Raw genomic sequence first — 16565 nt, 5'->3', positions numbered from 1 at the left:
CTTTCAAGAGACGTGACACCATCAATTTTTATAGATTAGTTTTATTTTTCGTAGGAAAAAAAAAGTATTTCTTGGCCAAACAAGTCTTAGACTAGCAATCTACTGGAAGATTGGGAAATTGCCGTTACAGACTTCATGCAAGTCCAGATCAAATGCTTCAATTCCAACTCCAATCTCTAAAAACAAGTCTTTTATGTTAAACTTAGTGCAAATTGTTACAATCAGTTCATAACTCAGAAATGCCATAAAAAAAGATCCTGGAAAAGAAGAAAAAGTTTCAATGGTTATTTCAGGGTACATTAGAAGGTTGCATCTTGAGCTTCAATCTCACACCACTCCTGAAGGAAGACGTAGCACCAGTTGCCCACCAACCAAACTGTAACAAACAGCGCAAATTAGAATAAGATTTGAAACTAATTCTCTACAGGTAGGTGCACAATGGTGTAAAAATAGCATTGTTACCTCATCACATAGTAATAGCAGAAGTCCGCGAGGATGAAAGTTTGAACAATTTCAGAGAGTAGAACCATAGGAGGCCACAATCCATATCCCAGAGCCGTCAACAACTGTCCGCGAGTATCCAAAACCTAATAACATAGGAAGTTCCTCTGGGTAAACTGTATCTACTCTTTCATTACATATAGATCCATATTTATGAATTTCTATTTTTATTTTAATCAATTATGAAACTAGCTGTCAGACAAACTTATACCTCGCTGGTGGTGAAATATGATGGGAAGTTTTGTTTGTCAAATGTGCTTATTTCATAACCATATACTAGGCAAAGTATAGCAAGTATCTCTTTGGTTACATAATAAATTTAAATAATAATTATAACAGCTTATATGTTGTCTGACGTTCCTATATCACAAATAATACAGGAACTACCAACTTCAATCAGCATAATAGGTTAACAAATAAAAATCTAAGGTTGTCTTTAAGAAATTATGTATAAAGCCAACCTGAAGAATCCAGTGAGCACAGCTCAAAAACCTAGCTACTCCCAAAGCAAATACATAATGAGCTGTGAATGGTTCAACAATCTGCCAAACAAAGACAAGGTGAGAACAGTTGACTCCTAAACATACAAGGGATTGTATAGTTATATTTTCACATTTACCTTTGTGTTTTGCATCAGACGTAATTGAGGCAACACTGAAACAGCTTCCAGATAAACGCAGAAGGCCCAAAATATCCGGTTCAGAATATTATGTGTCGTCGAAGGATGAATAATTAGGGCTAGTACGGCACAAGGCAAGACCTGCAAATGATATCAATTCTTTTATATTTGTAACCAGCACAATAAAACGAATATGTATGAGAATTTGACTGAGAAAATACTTCATATTTCTGCTCACTAAGTTTGAACTTACAGCTCTTTCAAAATTATATATTCCAATAATTTCTCTGCACATGAGATGTGTAACAAATTGCACGATTTACTCCCATTACAGAAAACAAAGAGATTAAGCAATGACTTCTCCAAACCTCGCCTTTCAAGTAGGAAACTCTAGGCCATGTGATTAAGTCATTCAGATGATCATATATAAGATTATAAGACCAACAATATTGTATACCATGACTTCCTTGAATCTAAATATATTGCAGTGAATCCCCACAGATGTAAAAAAGAAAACAAAAGGAACATAGAATAATGTAAAGCTCATGTAGCACTCCCTAGTGAAGGATTAGTAATAGTGTTTTTCCTTTTCTTTTCCTCCTTCACTGAGCAATATTTGACTGCATAATAACACAAAATTTTCCAATCAAATTTTCACGAAATGATCATCAAAACACTAAATGCTTTCACTTTCCGATCCATCAAAGAAAATCGCCATAAGCAATGCATGCTCCAGACCTCATGATTGTTTTATCCCAATCATGAATTGTTAGGAACCATGCAAAAGTTAATTAAGATGATATTTCACATGACCTTTTGAAAACTTTGCTTTCCCCATGCTAGAACAATCATGCAGTTACATACAACAAAGATTTATAGATTTCCTGAGCCTAATTTAACTAAAGCATTATCCAGATACTAAATGCAGAAATGCAAACATGGAAAAGACCAAATGGGATGAAGTAGAAAGATAAAAACACTGGCATGATTTTTATATGCTTCTCATTATTACCTCAAATCAAATTAAGGATTGTTATTGCAGGTCCCAAAAGAATACCACAAGTACTTTAGGAAATGATGCTTTCATCAAATGTACTACAATTACACTTGCCAGATAATTCTACATAGGAACTTCTCTGAGCATATGGGGTAGCAATATTCAAGGCACCCAAGCATGTAATTATTTAACCACCTCAAGATGAAAGATGCATGACAGATGCATAATCACCCCCAATTAATGAAACAGTTCATGCAACAAAATCTAAATATAACAAATGAAGGAACATAAGATTTTTCCATCCCTGAAAAAACTAACAGTATTACAAATGCTTTGGTACTAATTTTTAGTGCCAACCTAAATAAGAAAGAAGTGGAAATAAAAGATATTCTAAAACTCAACTGTCTTTATGACTAACACAAGTTTCCATAAGATCAATAATATTAAAGATATGCTCCAAGTTCTAGCAGTTTTAAATGCCTAATATAGCAAGGTTCAAGAAACTAAGAGATGTCTTACCACAAAATATATTGCAAAGTTGTCCTTATCCTCCATGTAACTTGATTTTAGTTTAAATTGTATCATATATATGACCCAGAGAGTAGTCACAAGTGTAGCAGTGTCCAGCAGCGTGTGGATGTCATACTCCATAACGAAACTACAGTAAAGTCTAACAGCTAGAAATAAAGCCGTTAAATACTGAGACTTTAGAGATAGTCCTGCAATATTTGAAATTTAAAATAAATCAGATTATTAAGTAAATCAGAGCAGTTGCTACAAGTCAATTACTGAGAAGCCTAGAATAAGAAAAGCCAAATTCACTTGAGTAGACAAAATATGAAAAATCACTGACTCCTCACCATCCCACAATGCAACATTTTGCTCGTCATTTAAATATTGAAAACATGATGTGAATAAGTATAAGCATCATGTGACAAGCTATCTGAACATGCAAACAACTCAAAGTATAGATAGCATCCTTGCAGAAGAAGCATGCATATTGCTCTTACATTCCTCAATCACCTACTATATTCATTCACTGCTCTAGTATTTCCCTCTCGACGAAGACTTTTGGAAATGTCAACTCACATATTGGCTTGAAAGCTCAAAGTCAAAATATAAATGTCTATATTGCTTCCAAGCCTAGACTATAAATATTCAACTCTTTCCAAATTTCATGCTCCAGCATGTGGAATATAGTAATGTATCAGTTTCTGGAGATGCAATCCCCCTGATCTACAAATCATGAATTGTTCATGCCACCATTTCCTGCAACCAACAGATAGGTCTGCTAAATGATCATTTTGGCTTGAGATATATATATTTTTTTTTTTCATGTTTCTGGGAGAAGAATAGCATTAAGATTGTTTGCAGCCCATATCACAATCCCTCGAAAACCTAGAAAGAAGAAAGAAAGAAAGAAAGAACCTGAATTTGATTCCGAAGGAAGGAGAAAAAAACAACCTTTGGGCCTACGAAATATCAACCTACTTCGTAAAAGAACATAAATATTTCATGCTGAGCTCGCTAATCTTCAATTCCTCCTAGGAACAACGAATCAAACAGGAAAACAACACTAGTCTTACGATTCAGACAAATCCACGTAGACATGTACCAATTCACGATCAAATCAATCAAATTTTAACCAAGATAGAAAGGGAGGATTTTTAGAGGGAGAGGGGGTCTCAAACCAGCGCAAGTCTTCTCCTTTGTGAGCTTATAGATGAGGACGGAGATGCCAATTGCGTGCGCCGCCTCCGCGGCGACGAATAGGTTGTCGTGGTCGTGGACGACGAACCGGATGAACACGAGCGCCGCCATCCCGGTCACCACGGCGAGGAACGCCTTCACCTTGGGCGGCTGCCGCTTCACCCATCCCACCACCGCGTTGATCGGCCCCCTCGACCCCCGCATCTGCTCCTTGGATCAATCCAATCGATCGCGATCGCGTCCGAGACTAAGCGGAAGACAGTTTTCGATGCTTCGTGATGGTATTCGAATACCTTATAGTGTTCGGAAGGGTATATTTAGATTTTTGAGACGATTTTATTGGGAACTAAATTGGTAACTCTAATATTACATTCCAAAAAATAAAACACCCTTAAGATCTGGAAAAATAAATAAATATATATCTGAATAAATAAGCTTAATGTTTAATCTCTGGGAATTTCCTTCAAAAAAACATTGTTCTATTTCGAACACAAGATAATAACAAGGAAATTCAATTTATATTTGTACTAGCTATAGCTTGCCTAAATATTGGATCACATAGGATTGGATTCTTTTCTAAGATTAAACTTAACAAACTTTTAAGGAGATTATAGGGATAGATCCGCTTGGCTTAAAAAAAGAGTTAATGAAATAGGCTACTTGGTTGTATACTCATTACTCTCTCAGAAGATTTACATGAAAAAAGAGGAAGTATTAAGATTGACTACTTACTTTATGTACTCTTTCTAAGATAGGCATGAAGAAGGTATGTAAATATACAGTGAAGTCTTAGCAAGACTGTAAATATCACAATTCATATGTTGTTTCTATTCAAATACAAATATATTGGGTGTTCAAAAATTTAAACATGGAGGAGCTATTAAAGAAATTTGGCGAGAGAATGCACAAGGTGACAATAAAATTAGCTAAACTTGGTCACAGAGCGAAAGACTTAATATATCTGGATCAACAAGGGAATGATCTATCCAAAGTGGTCATCACTCTTTCGTTACAATTATTATTATTTTTATCATATTTTAAGAAATTGAATTTGAAGATCCTCGTTGTAGTCTTATACATAAAATTTAGATGTTTGATAAAATTTTAGAAGCACCTAAAATAATATTTATATGATTTAAAAAGGCATATCTATGACAAAAACAACACACATATTCATTATATTTAATATATTTTTATTATTTAAATTTTGATGATTATTATTTTAGATAAGTTGAAAAACTTTTTTAGTTTACCAAATATGATAAAAAAAATTAAATGTGTACCTTAGGTCAACGCTAGGATTAAGTAATTAAGTAAAAATATATGATAATTTTTGTAAAATTAAGTTAAACCACATTGTTAATTTGCAAGTACAATTTCTCTTAAAAAATATGAATTTATAAGTCATATAGTACATTTTTATTTTTTTTATTCACTTCATAATTCAACCCCTTATATTTTTCTATAATTTTTATTTAACATCCTAATATTATTTTAGCTATCTAATATTAACTAATTATTAAAATACTCTCACCTCGCTACCCGTTCGTTATTTTACATTACATTTTTCCCGTCACTCCTCTCATGATACCGCTGTCGTCACATTTTCTCTTATTTTATCTTATTTTCTCTTCTCGATCACCTCCTTTTCTTTTTCTCCTTCTTAGATAAGAGTAATTTGAGTATTTTATAAAATATTTTTAATATATTTTTAATACTATTTATTTTAATCCTGGGCGTTAAATAAAAATTATTGAAAAAATAATGGATCTGATTATAAAATTCCCAACAAAAAATTTGTTACCTCTTCTCGCTAACTCGATCTCGTTCATCCAGAGTACTCGGTCCAACCCCTTCCCCATCCCCTTCCCCGGCCCACGACCTTCTCCAAATCCCATGAACTGCCTCAATCTCACAGATCTTTTCCCCCCTCCTCTCCTTCCTCCCTCCCTCCCTCTCCCTCCAACCGCTCTCCTCCCATGGATTCCTCCAAGACCAACTTCAACCCCATCTCCGACTGCGACGCCTTCTTCGACGCCCTCGATGCCTTTCCTCCTCCCGATCCCCAAGAAAACCTCGATCCTTCTCCGCCACCTCCACCTCCACCTCCACCGCCTTCGCCGATCTCCTCCTCCTCCTCCATCGCCGTAGAACATGACCTCCCTCAGAAATCTCCGTCCTCCCTCCGCCGCCGGAGGTCTCGGATCGCCGCCGGTATCGATACGCCCGGAGAGAAGCAGAGCAAGAACCTAAGCGGCCTTAAAGAGGAGGTTGTCGCCGATAAACCCGCTGATTCGAGATCGACACTTACTTCTGATCGAATCAGTACTGGCAGAGACGAGGAGACAGAGATTATAGGTTCGTCGGCTACAAGCGCTCCTCGTGATGTGGAATCGAGTCTACTGGAATCGATCGCTGGTTTTGTGATCAAAGCTATCATCTTTCAGCTAGGTTTGCTGATCGGTACCGTAAAGTTTCCATTTTGGTTGCTGTATTTTTCGTTCTTGCTTGTTATTGATCCTCTTGGCTCTTTAAGACGAGCAAGAGATGGTATAATGGCGAGGAGTTTATCCGTATGGAAGATTTTATTAGAGAAGGCTGGGTCTTTGGTGCACGAGAGGCTTGGGAGTCAGCATGGAGTGGGAAGATTGGCAATGAGGTTGATTTGGGGGAGTTTTTGGGCTATTTATGTTAGCATTGTGCTGTCTGGGCTCCTGGCAGCTGCCTTCTTGGGTGGCGGTGTGTTAATGGGGAGGATCGTGGAGGAGCCGGTCCAGATGAAGGAGGATTTGAATTTTGATTACACGAAAGCTAGCCCGGTCGCTCTTGTGCCGATCTCATCATGTTTTGGTGATTGGGGTTCTTCTGAGGGAAAGGGTGGATCGAGTGGTCACACGGATAGGCGGCTGGTGCCGCCGAATCATAAGTTGCAGTTGACTATCACGTTAACATTGCCAGAATCTGACTATAACAGGAAACTTGGGGTTTTCCAGGTAATTTCATTTATGTGAACTCATATGATAGCTCTTGCATATTCAATGAATCAAAGTATATGAAAAGAGAATACAGAGGTAATTTGTTACTAAGTAATATTGTAAGAAAAATACAGAAGAAAATAATTAGTTGTAGAATGTAGGCTAGATAAGTAAAAAAATCATTTACAAGACAAGGAATATGAAGAAGAGCAGTATTCTGTGCTTGACTGATAAATACAAGCTGTGATTTTTTACTTGATCCTCACTGTAATTTCAATTTTAAATGGACAACCATTCTTAGAAACTCAAATTCAAGAACTTCGGGGACTTCATTGGGTTTATTCAGTCTTAGGAAATGCTAACTGATTCTGTATCTCTTAGATCCACCTAGTTAACTTTTTATGTTGGGTAAGATGATGCTTGCTCCATATGGTACTTATAAATTTTCTTTTCCTTTATCATTAGCCCAAGCTTGTCTAGCATGGTTGGTTTTCCCAACAGAGTCCTTTTTGTGGTCTAATCCCATGATAAGAATATTGGATGGTTTGCTAACTGATGTTTTCATGACAGCCTCAAATCTCAAATTTTTGTTGTCAGATGAGGTGTAGGTTATAACTCATAACCTGGTTAGATTATGGATTTTGATCCACTTGTCTTTGGTTTATTTCCAATTAGTCCCCATTTAATATTTCTTGAATAGGCTAGCTTCTTTCCTGATAATTCATCACTTAAATTCAGTCTGTACTTTGTAATACTCTGAGTGAGAGAAATAACTTAAAAGTTACACATGAGATGCTCTTTCTCAGTATGAAATTGTTCTTTAGTTCTCTTGTACATGCATTTCCACTGCATGCTGCATCATAATGCATCTATTTGGAACTCTCCACATAACCACTCTCTCCCCCTGCCTACAATCATACTATAGGATTGACATCCAGGTTGTATTAAAACTATACAGTATTTTGGGTGGAATTATAGATAGCAAGACTCAAGATAGTAGGACCACAAATTAATTAGGTTTTAATATGCTTCCTTGCATGAGATATTCTATAGAATTATCGTGTGATTGCTCATTAACTAAAGCATAATTGTTATTCTAATAAGTTGCATTCAATTATTAGATCTCATGTAGTTTCCTCCTGTTTTACAAGTCTCAGATTTCCTTTTATATTTGATGCACTTTTTACCTTTCATGTCTCTTTGATCTTCGCAGATATGCTAGTTAACAACACATCTGAACAGATGATGCGTTGTTATTTTTACCTTCTTTCATCCTCTTAGATAGATGTCATGTTGGCTGTACTGGCTTTTGGCTCAGCGTTCCTTTTTTCTTTTCTTTTCCTGACTTCAGGTCAGAGTAGAGTTTCTATCTGCAGAAGGCAAAGTGAAGTCTACTACAACCCAACCATCCATGCTACGGTTTAAGAGTTCTTACATGCACTTCCTGGAGACCTTCCTAAAAAGTGTTCCTCTACTGGCTGGCTATTCCTCGGAGGAGCAGGTCCTCAAAATACGAATGAGGGGCTTTACTGAAGGACTCGAGCCGACGACTTGCATAAGGATCATCCTCGAACAAAGGGCAGAATTCAGGGCTGGTGCTGGTATACCTGAGATATATGCCGCGTCTTTAAAGCTCGAGTCCGAGCTTCCTCTGTTCAAGAGGATCACATGGAGCTGGAGGAGGACAGTATTTATCTGGATCAGTATGGGGCTCTTCATCTTCGAGTTGCTCATTGTTCTGGTTTGCTGTAACCCTGTTTTACTCCCACGGACTCAGCTTAGAGGGTCTCATAATAGATAAAAGTGTTCGGAGAACAGAAATGTATAGTGCTAGATAAACTGATGGAGAACTAGCAGTCTTAAGACTAACGCCAAGGCGGTTGGTAGGAAGGGACAATAGACCAGGCTAGCTCATCCGCGGCACATAAAACATTAAAACCTCGGCCATCTCCCGAGATGGCCGGGCTCGAGCTTGGGCTCGGGACCAAAATTTCTGCAGTCAAATTTTGATCTAGCCTGATGAATGGAACCTAAAATGTTTTTCGTACTGAGAGTCTGACTGAGTTGGGTATATTGATTAGTGGCCAAAGTGAAAATATGACAGTGTCCACTTATGATACATGCACAGGTTTGGTTTGATAGGGCAAGATTCAGGTCAGGCCAGGAACCAGAGGTTTTGAACCTTTCTGTAGAAACTACTTACTGTATTCTTGATGTATTTTTGTGAGACAGTCAATTGACATTGCAATTTGTAAAGCAATTTTGAAAAGCTCATAGAGGATAGCAGAATAAGATGTCAAACTAGCCCACAGACATGTCCCTATTTTGTTGATTGTTGTGTTCATCTATGAATATTAACAGGGGCTAGAGGCATCTTAAAGGTTGAAAGGTACTAACCAATGCGACATTAGTATTTGGTTGGAAAGCTGATAAGTTGTAACGTCTCTGAAAAAAGTTGTAAGGCATTGAGTGTTAGTCAATTCATGTGTACAACTTTAATTATAACAAATAGAGATCTTAGTCATGGGTCCCACCAGCCTGCCTGACCAGTGGCATGGAAAGCATCCCCTCAGCCACTGTAATTAAAGAATTGCTTAAGAGTTAAGATGAAGACATAATAGAAGACTTTTGGTGAGGATTTCATTCAACCAGAGATTACAGCAATAATAACTTTATGTTCTATTTTGAATCAACCTCACTCACATCTACACATTTTGAGGAACTACATGGGAAGAATTATTCTAAAAAATACTTCATTTTAATAAAATTTATGACTAGCATCCTGTAATCCAACTACTCCGTTTGCCAATGATTTTCTAACTCTAAGGATGAAGTTAACTCTCCTTGAAACACTTCATACCAACCAAATTTAGTACAACACTCTTGATAAAAATGTTCTTGAAAAAGTTTAGCTTCTGCAATCGCATCGTAAGGATATTTTAAAAGTTATACGTTAGATGTTGATTGATTTAAGTTGATCCCAGTTGTCGTTTATAATTATGCACAGAATGGAAGAGGCAAGTTTAAAAGCATAGCGGGTATATCGTTTTCCATACACTCTAAATTAGAAAGACTTTTAACTTAGAGGTCTATATAATTATTTTCATTCTTAATTTAAAAAGATATATGCAAACTTTTTCTTTAAAAAAAGGAGTTTAAAAAGGATATAAGTGAATAACTGGATAATAAAAATATTTCATTAGAGTACGTGTGAAAAAAATATGACCACAAAATGTAACTCGATAGTGAAGAAGTAGGCAAGTAGCTAATGCTTAGTGGTTAGTTTGGTCGTTAGGCTCACACTATCAACTATCAAATGACCGAGTTCTATAATATTATATTTTTATATATATTATATATATAGAGAGAGAGAGGGGTTGGTGACCGAGTTGGCGTACGGTATCTATCAAGATGATAATTATATTATTATCTTAGGAATTTTTAACATAACACCCTATATTTCTATTATTTTTTATTAATTAAGGAATTTGTAATTCCATATTTTTTTCTATAATTTTAATATGACATTAAAATAGAAGGGTATCAAATTATCAACCAAGGAATATTTTGTTAGAATGTTAAATATACTTTTAAATACCTAAATTACCTTCTGGTTTGATAGAGTAGAGTGATTAAATGTAGAAAGAAAAGTATAAAATTTGATAGAATGAGCTAGGGTGAGATATGGGTTAAGGAGGGTGACTCAAGACTACATATTTTATAAGGGTATTTTAATAATTTAATCGGTTAGAAAAATTATTGACTAGAGTTAATGCTAGTTAGTCAAATAACACGTGGTGTTATATAAAAATTATAGAATAAAGGGGGCTCTAGTTACGAACTTTTTAAATATAGAGTGTTAATTAAAAATTAATAAAAAGATAGGGTGTTATATTACAAATTACCCATGTTGTTAAGCGTGAAATTAAACTACTAGTGATCTTATATTTGTATCAGTTTGTCTCTTATAGTTTACATTAATACTAAACTATTAACTTTTTAATCCATTAAAAAAATATTTAATTACTATAATACCCCTGTGGTATTAATAATTCTATTGTCCGAGTAAATATGAATCTTCTACCTATATTTTATTTTTAAGACAATTGAAAATTTTCTTCCATGATCATATATATGATAATTATATATTATTAACTAAGATTTAAGACTTGTAATCATATATTGAAAAAGATAGAGGAGGATAAAAGTCCATATTATTTTAAAATTGAAGAACATGACAAGGTGAGTAAATTTAATTTCCTATTTTTCGTTATTTTAGATAAAAAAAAAAACTTTATATTAGTCTAAACTTCAGAGGAGGTAAAAATGATATAAATAAAAGTTCAAAGATAATTTAATTTTTAGTCATAAATAAGGGAAAATTTGTAAGTTAATTAAGATTACAATTATTGGTTAGTTGGTGTGGTCTCACCATCCAGCAGACTCCAGTACTTAGCCCAACCGTTGATGCAGGACGGAAGGCGCTCGGCATTCAAATTCCATCAAAATAATATATAGATATAAATAGCGAAAAAATTGCCACAGGAAAAGTCCCTACAGTGACCTAGCAACGATCTCTTTGTATATTATATTTATATTAAAGTAGAAGTGTTTAATTAATCCATTAAATTAATGATGGAGACTGTCCGAGGTGGAAAACGTAATTAGCTTAAATATAAAACCTCACACCTTCCAGAGGAGGTATTTGAGTATTTCTACGGTCCGAGTTCGTGTTGTTCATGTAGTTTATATATATATATATATATATATATATATATATATATCAAGCTGGTACCGGATCCGGTGTTAGTATTATAACAGCAAAAGTCATGATTGGCTTATACTTTATCAGCTTTCGGACGGGCACCACCGTGTGGTAGGATACGACGTCGTCACCTTATTTGGCACCAAACACCAGCGACGGCCTAGTCGGCGATACCTGACCCGCATCGTACGTCAACTTGGTCCGACACCGAGCAGCACCTTGGCCAATGGGAGATCCCCACGGGGAAAGTTACGGGGACGCTCCTCCCCCATGAATCTACCCGCTGTTAGCACGAAACCAGCTGATACGATCCATTTCGGGGCAGCGGATCTACCCGCCTCGTGTCGGTCGGGGCATTGGCTAATCTCAGTAAAAGGTGAGGGTATTTTAGTAATTTCGCTTATAGCAACAGCGCAAATATAGAGAGAGATCTGTCCCGCCTCACAGCTCCCGCAAGCTCTGGTACTCCTCCCTCCCTCTCTCTCTCTCTCTCTCCTCTCTCTCTCTCTCAGAGATCCAACAACGCGATAACTCCATCAAACCCTAGAAATTTCTCGCCTGGAGCTCGAGCGTAGCGGAGATCTCTCGTCTCTTTACCAGTGTTTTGGTCAGTTTGGAGGGGATTGAGGAGATCCAACTCTAGATTTAGCTAATGCGATAGGTAGAGCTTAAGGATTCGAAAATGGGGGTTTCCAAGTATACTAAAGGATGCGGTGGATGGTTGATCGTGCTCGTGGTCGCGGCTCTCGTGGTCACCGCGGCCGTGGTGGCAATCAAGAAGAGGAAGCCCCACCACGCCGAGGTCCTCCCGGTTCCCGGGCCACCGGGGGCGATCGACCAGAAGTACGGGGATGCGCTCTCCGTGGCTCTCCAGTTCTTTCAAGTGCAGAAATGTACCTTCCCTTTCTATCTTTAATTTATTTTCTGGTTAAAAAAAGTTTTTTTTTTTTGTTGGATCTTGTTGATTTGTGTTCTCAATTGTACGCAGCTGGGAAATTGGTTAATAACAAAATTCCTTGGAGAGGGGATTCAGCTCTGAAAGATGGGAGTGAAGAAGGAGTGGATTTATCCAAAGGGATGTATGATGCAGGGGATCACATGAAGTTTGGTTTTCCAATGGCTTTTACGGCGACCGTGTTGTCATGGTCTATTCTTGAGTATGGTGATCAGATGAAGGCCGCGAAGCAGCTTGACTCAGCTCTGGATGCGCTGAAGTGGATCACGGATTATTTGATCAATGCCCATCCTTCTGAAAATGTGCTATATATTCAGGTAATATTTGTTGGTTTCTTTTCAGATTTCCAACAAGGCAGGGTTACCTGAATGTTTAGCTAAGGTACCTAACTAGTTTGTGCAATCAAACCTCATGGCTTTCTTGTATTGAGTTCCTGTCATGAGGACATCATAGATCTATGTCATTATAAGTGTCTTCTATTGCTGGTTTAATCCATCTTTTGCCTACTTTAATTGATTAAAAATGATCTTTTTGAAATTGAATGCTTTGCTATATTTATGTGCTACCTAAGAAGAATTAAATGGTTAGACCAATAAATTAATGCTACTCGTACGAGTTAAGACAAAGTTTATGGACCTAGTTATTGTAAGTAGTGTTCTTCTTGCCTCGTTGTTCCTTTCTAGTAAGAATATTGTAACAAAAAATTCACCATGTTGCTTGCCCTCTTTCTATTCACGTCAGTCTACTCTTGCCGTATTGCTATTGGTTTTGTTTATTTCATGCCATACTAGCAATCAGAGCAATCATTTTACAAGACATAAGCAAGTGAATGGACTTCTCATTTGCTTGTCATGTAAGTGATTAACTTTTGTCATATTTCCTTTTCTCCTTTACGTTCCAGTCCGATTGTCTCATTTGCCCTTTTGTTACTCCACAAGAGTAATCAGAAGAACGTCCATCTTAGATGCACTATTAAGTCTACTTTGGATTTGAGGGGAAAAAGAAAGTAGCAAATTCACTTGATAATTCTTAAAATCTGTCTGAAAAGCTTTAATTCTGATTGGTAGGTGGGCGATCCTGATATAGATCATAAATGTTGGGAGAGACCAGAATTAATGGCTGAGAAAAGGCCAGTAACACAGATTAACAAGACAGTTCCAGGAACAGAGGTGGCTGCAGAGACAGCGGCAGCTCTGGCTGCATCTTCCTTAGTTTTCAAGCCAATTAATACAAGTTATTCAGATGTGCTTCTTCAACATGCCCAGCAGCTGTTCACTTTTGCTGATGCATACAGAGGTTCCTACAGTGTCAGCATCCCACAAGTTCAGAGCTACTACAACTCTACAGGTTATGAAGATGAACTCTTGTGGGCTGCTAGTTGGCTTTATCATGCCACTGGAGATCAAACATATCTCAGTTATGTCACCGTCAAAAATGGAAAAGCTTTTGCTGACTGGGGAAGACCAACATGGTTTAGTTGGGATGACAAACGTGCGGGAACCCAGGTATATATAATCACCACGTCATTCACAGTAACGCTACTATGGGTTGTAGTTAGTTTTCTTTTGCCTCATCTAAAGCCAGTTGCAACAATTTTACAGGTTCTTTTGTCCAGAATAAATATCTTTGGTTCAAAACAATCCTCAAATGCAGAAAACACAGGTCTTCGGATGTATAGGAAAACAGCTGAAGCTGTAGTTTGTGGTCTTTTACCAGATTCCCCAACAGCCACTTCTAGTAGAACAGATGGTACATTGAACACCTTCTTTGTTTTGTTTAACACTATGAATTACTACAAATATGCTGTCTTTTCTCTTTTGTAAGTTTGCTGTTTTAACAGCACTATGTGAAAATAGCTAATTGTCAACACTGTCATATACTTATATGGTTTCTTTATGCTCTTCTCGATTATCATTTCTTAGACTCTTCTATTTAAGACAGAATCAGTAGTCAATTACAATTCTGAATTTAAAGGAGGTTGTATCACAGACGGCAAGGACAGCTTGTAGGTTGGAGAAGAAAAAAAACATGCACTAGAACTGAGGTGTTGGATTTGAACTTTCCTCTTTTCAACATAAAGGAAATCATGCCTTAGAAAACATACACTAGAACTGAGATGTTGGATCTGAACTTTCCTCGTTTCAACATAAGGGAAGCTATGCCTTCGACATAACGACTGTTATCATATTGCTGTAATCAGAGTGCAAGACACTGTGTATCAGTTTGTTATTTCATTTCTTTATGTTTGTTATTTCATTTCTTTATCATATTAGAAGTGAAACCACATTTGCATCTTCTTTTGCACGAATAATGCCTGATGTTCATCTACACAAATGGTATTCCAACTCTAAGTTGTTTATCTTTCTGTACTTATGGGTCTCAGCTCAACATTTGTCTACATATAAATCTCGTTAGGTGTTCCTTGTGTTTGACATACGCTTTTGTTGCATTTAATCAACTACTTTAGTGGGACATTCTTTGTTCTCTGTTCTTTTTTCGTTCTTTCAATGCCATTTGATTTAGGGATAATCATAATTACCAAAGGCATTTTCTTTTGTCATTTTCCATTTTCTCCTTCGATGATAATACATGGTTAGTCTAGGACAATATTTCAAGGAGTCATTCAAAGCTGTTAATTATAATAACTCATCTGATTACCAGGTCTTCATGACGATATCTGTATATATCATGCAGGTGGATTGCTTTGGATAAGTGACTGGAATGCTCTTCAGCATCCTGTGGCTGCTTCATTTCTTGCTGTTCTTTACAGTGACTACATGCTCACGTCACAGACACCAGAAGTCAGTTGCAGTGGAAAATCATTTACGCCCACAGACCTACGTAATTTTGCCAAATCTCAGGTAATTATAATTTGCATTTTATTCTCGTCAGTGTACCTAGTTGTATGATGCTGGCCATTGGCATATTTTTTTATGTCTCCTAGAATAGCTTTCAAATCTTTTGAGTGTGAGTCAATCTTTTGTTCTGGTGATGTAGGAGAATATCAAATTTGGTTATGTGTGACCTCCTTGTGTTAGCCCGTTTACCGTTATAGTCTTGGTTAGTTGAAGGTGCAAACTTTCAAGGATCAGCCAAATTGAGAAACAACTAATTCTTCTTTCTTATGTGCCCTCTCTACCAGGTTGATTACATCTTGGGTAACAACCCAATGAAGCTTAGCTACCTTGTCGGATATGGGAGCAATTACCCACAACGAGTGCACCACAGGGGCGCCTCAATTCCATCAAATGCCAACACTGGCTGCAAGGGCTTCCAGTGGCTTACTTCAACTGCTCCGAATCCAAATTTAGCCACTGGAGCACTTGTCGGTGGGCCATTTAAGAACGACTCATATATTGACCAAAGGAACAATTCCATGCAGGCTGAGCCCAGCACCTACAACAGTGCTGTCCTTGTTGGTTTGCTTTCCGGCTTGGTTACAACCTCCTCCATTGCGCAGTCTTTCACCTAGGTTTTTTTCTGCACTCTTTGATAGCTTCTACTAGCCTCCAGCATGCACATGCATCAGTGTTTGTGATCCGATTAAAGGTTTTATCACTATGTTCTGCGGTGTACATGTCGATTCATTCAGTTCTTTTGCTATTGTAATGGTTTACTGCACTGATGGAAGCTTGCATCCAGTCAGCTATTAGTACCAAAAGCTATATCAGGTGAACAATTAATTATGAGAGAGCCCTATTACCTCTATGATCTGGGTCTTGCACTGTGGAATGCCAAACGCGATTACTGGAGAATTTCTAGCCACTTTCAATGTTCTTTTTTTGCTCACGCTACATCTATTGCATTGATATCTGGATGGTACTTCAGAAAATTGAAAACTCCGACAGTTTGCTGCGTGTTGTTGTAGCATTTTGCTTGATCTCCAATATGTTTATCAACTTGCACTCCAATATGTTTCTTTTTTCTTTCTTTTTTTCTTATAAACAATTTACCGTATTGATGATGTCTGAATTGAATGGAATTCCACGACAAACACAATTTCATAATGTAAAATATTTTATCTTTATACCGAAATTTTATGA

At 37.0% G+C, this 16565-nt stretch overlaps 3 protein-coding genes across 3 annotated transcripts; 2 read left to right on the top strand and 1 right to left on the bottom strand.

Moving 5' to 3' along the window:
- Positions 1 to 132: 132 nt before the first annotated feature.
- Positions 133 to 4117, bottom strand: LOC140777614 (uncharacterized). Its single transcript, XM_073121846.1, has 6 exons — positions 3809 to 4117; positions 2637 to 2836; positions 1121 to 1261; positions 963 to 1043; positions 463 to 587; positions 133 to 376 (listed from the first exon to the last, which is right to left on the bottom strand). The coding sequence occupies exons 1-6, from the start codon at positions 4029 to 4031 to the stop codon at positions 328 to 330; spliced, it is 819 nt and encodes a 272-aa protein (XP_072977947.1). The 5' UTR covers positions 4032 to 4117; the 3' UTR covers positions 133 to 327.
- Positions 4118 to 5666: 1549 nt separating this feature from the next.
- On the top strand, positions 5667 to 9218 carry LOC140776060 (seipin-2-like). Its single transcript, XM_073119621.1, has 2 exons — positions 5667 to 6820; positions 8154 to 9218. Exons 1-2 carry the CDS (start codon positions 5807 to 5809, stop codon positions 8601 to 8603), a joined length of 1464 nt encoding a protein of 487 aa, XP_072975722.1. The 5' UTR covers positions 5667 to 5806; the 3' UTR covers positions 8604 to 9218.
- A 2793-nt stretch (positions 9219 to 12011) lies between these two features.
- On the top strand, positions 12012 to 16230 carry LOC140777119 (endoglucanase 24-like). The gene is made up of 6 exons (XM_073121029.1): positions 12012 to 12460; positions 12556 to 12839; positions 13590 to 14027; positions 14124 to 14271; positions 15217 to 15383; positions 15665 to 16230. The coding sequence occupies exons 1-6, from the start codon at positions 12250 to 12252 to the stop codon at positions 15992 to 15994; spliced, it is 1578 nt and encodes a 525-aa protein (XP_072977130.1). The 5' UTR covers positions 12012 to 12249; the 3' UTR covers positions 15995 to 16230.
- The last annotated feature ends 335 nt before the right edge of the window (positions 16231 to 16565 follow it).

This window comes from Typha angustifolia, chromosome 2 (assembly GCF_048772165.1).
Source record: "Typha angustifolia cultivar Huaian chromosome 2, ASM4877216v1, whole genome shotgun sequence".
In the NCBI taxonomy this organism is placed as follows: domain Eukaryota; kingdom Viridiplantae; phylum Streptophyta; class Magnoliopsida; order Poales; family Typhaceae; genus Typha; species Typha angustifolia.
The sequence above is the reverse complement of the archived record's forward strand: the minus strand, read 5'-3'. Positions and strand labels throughout refer to the sequence as shown.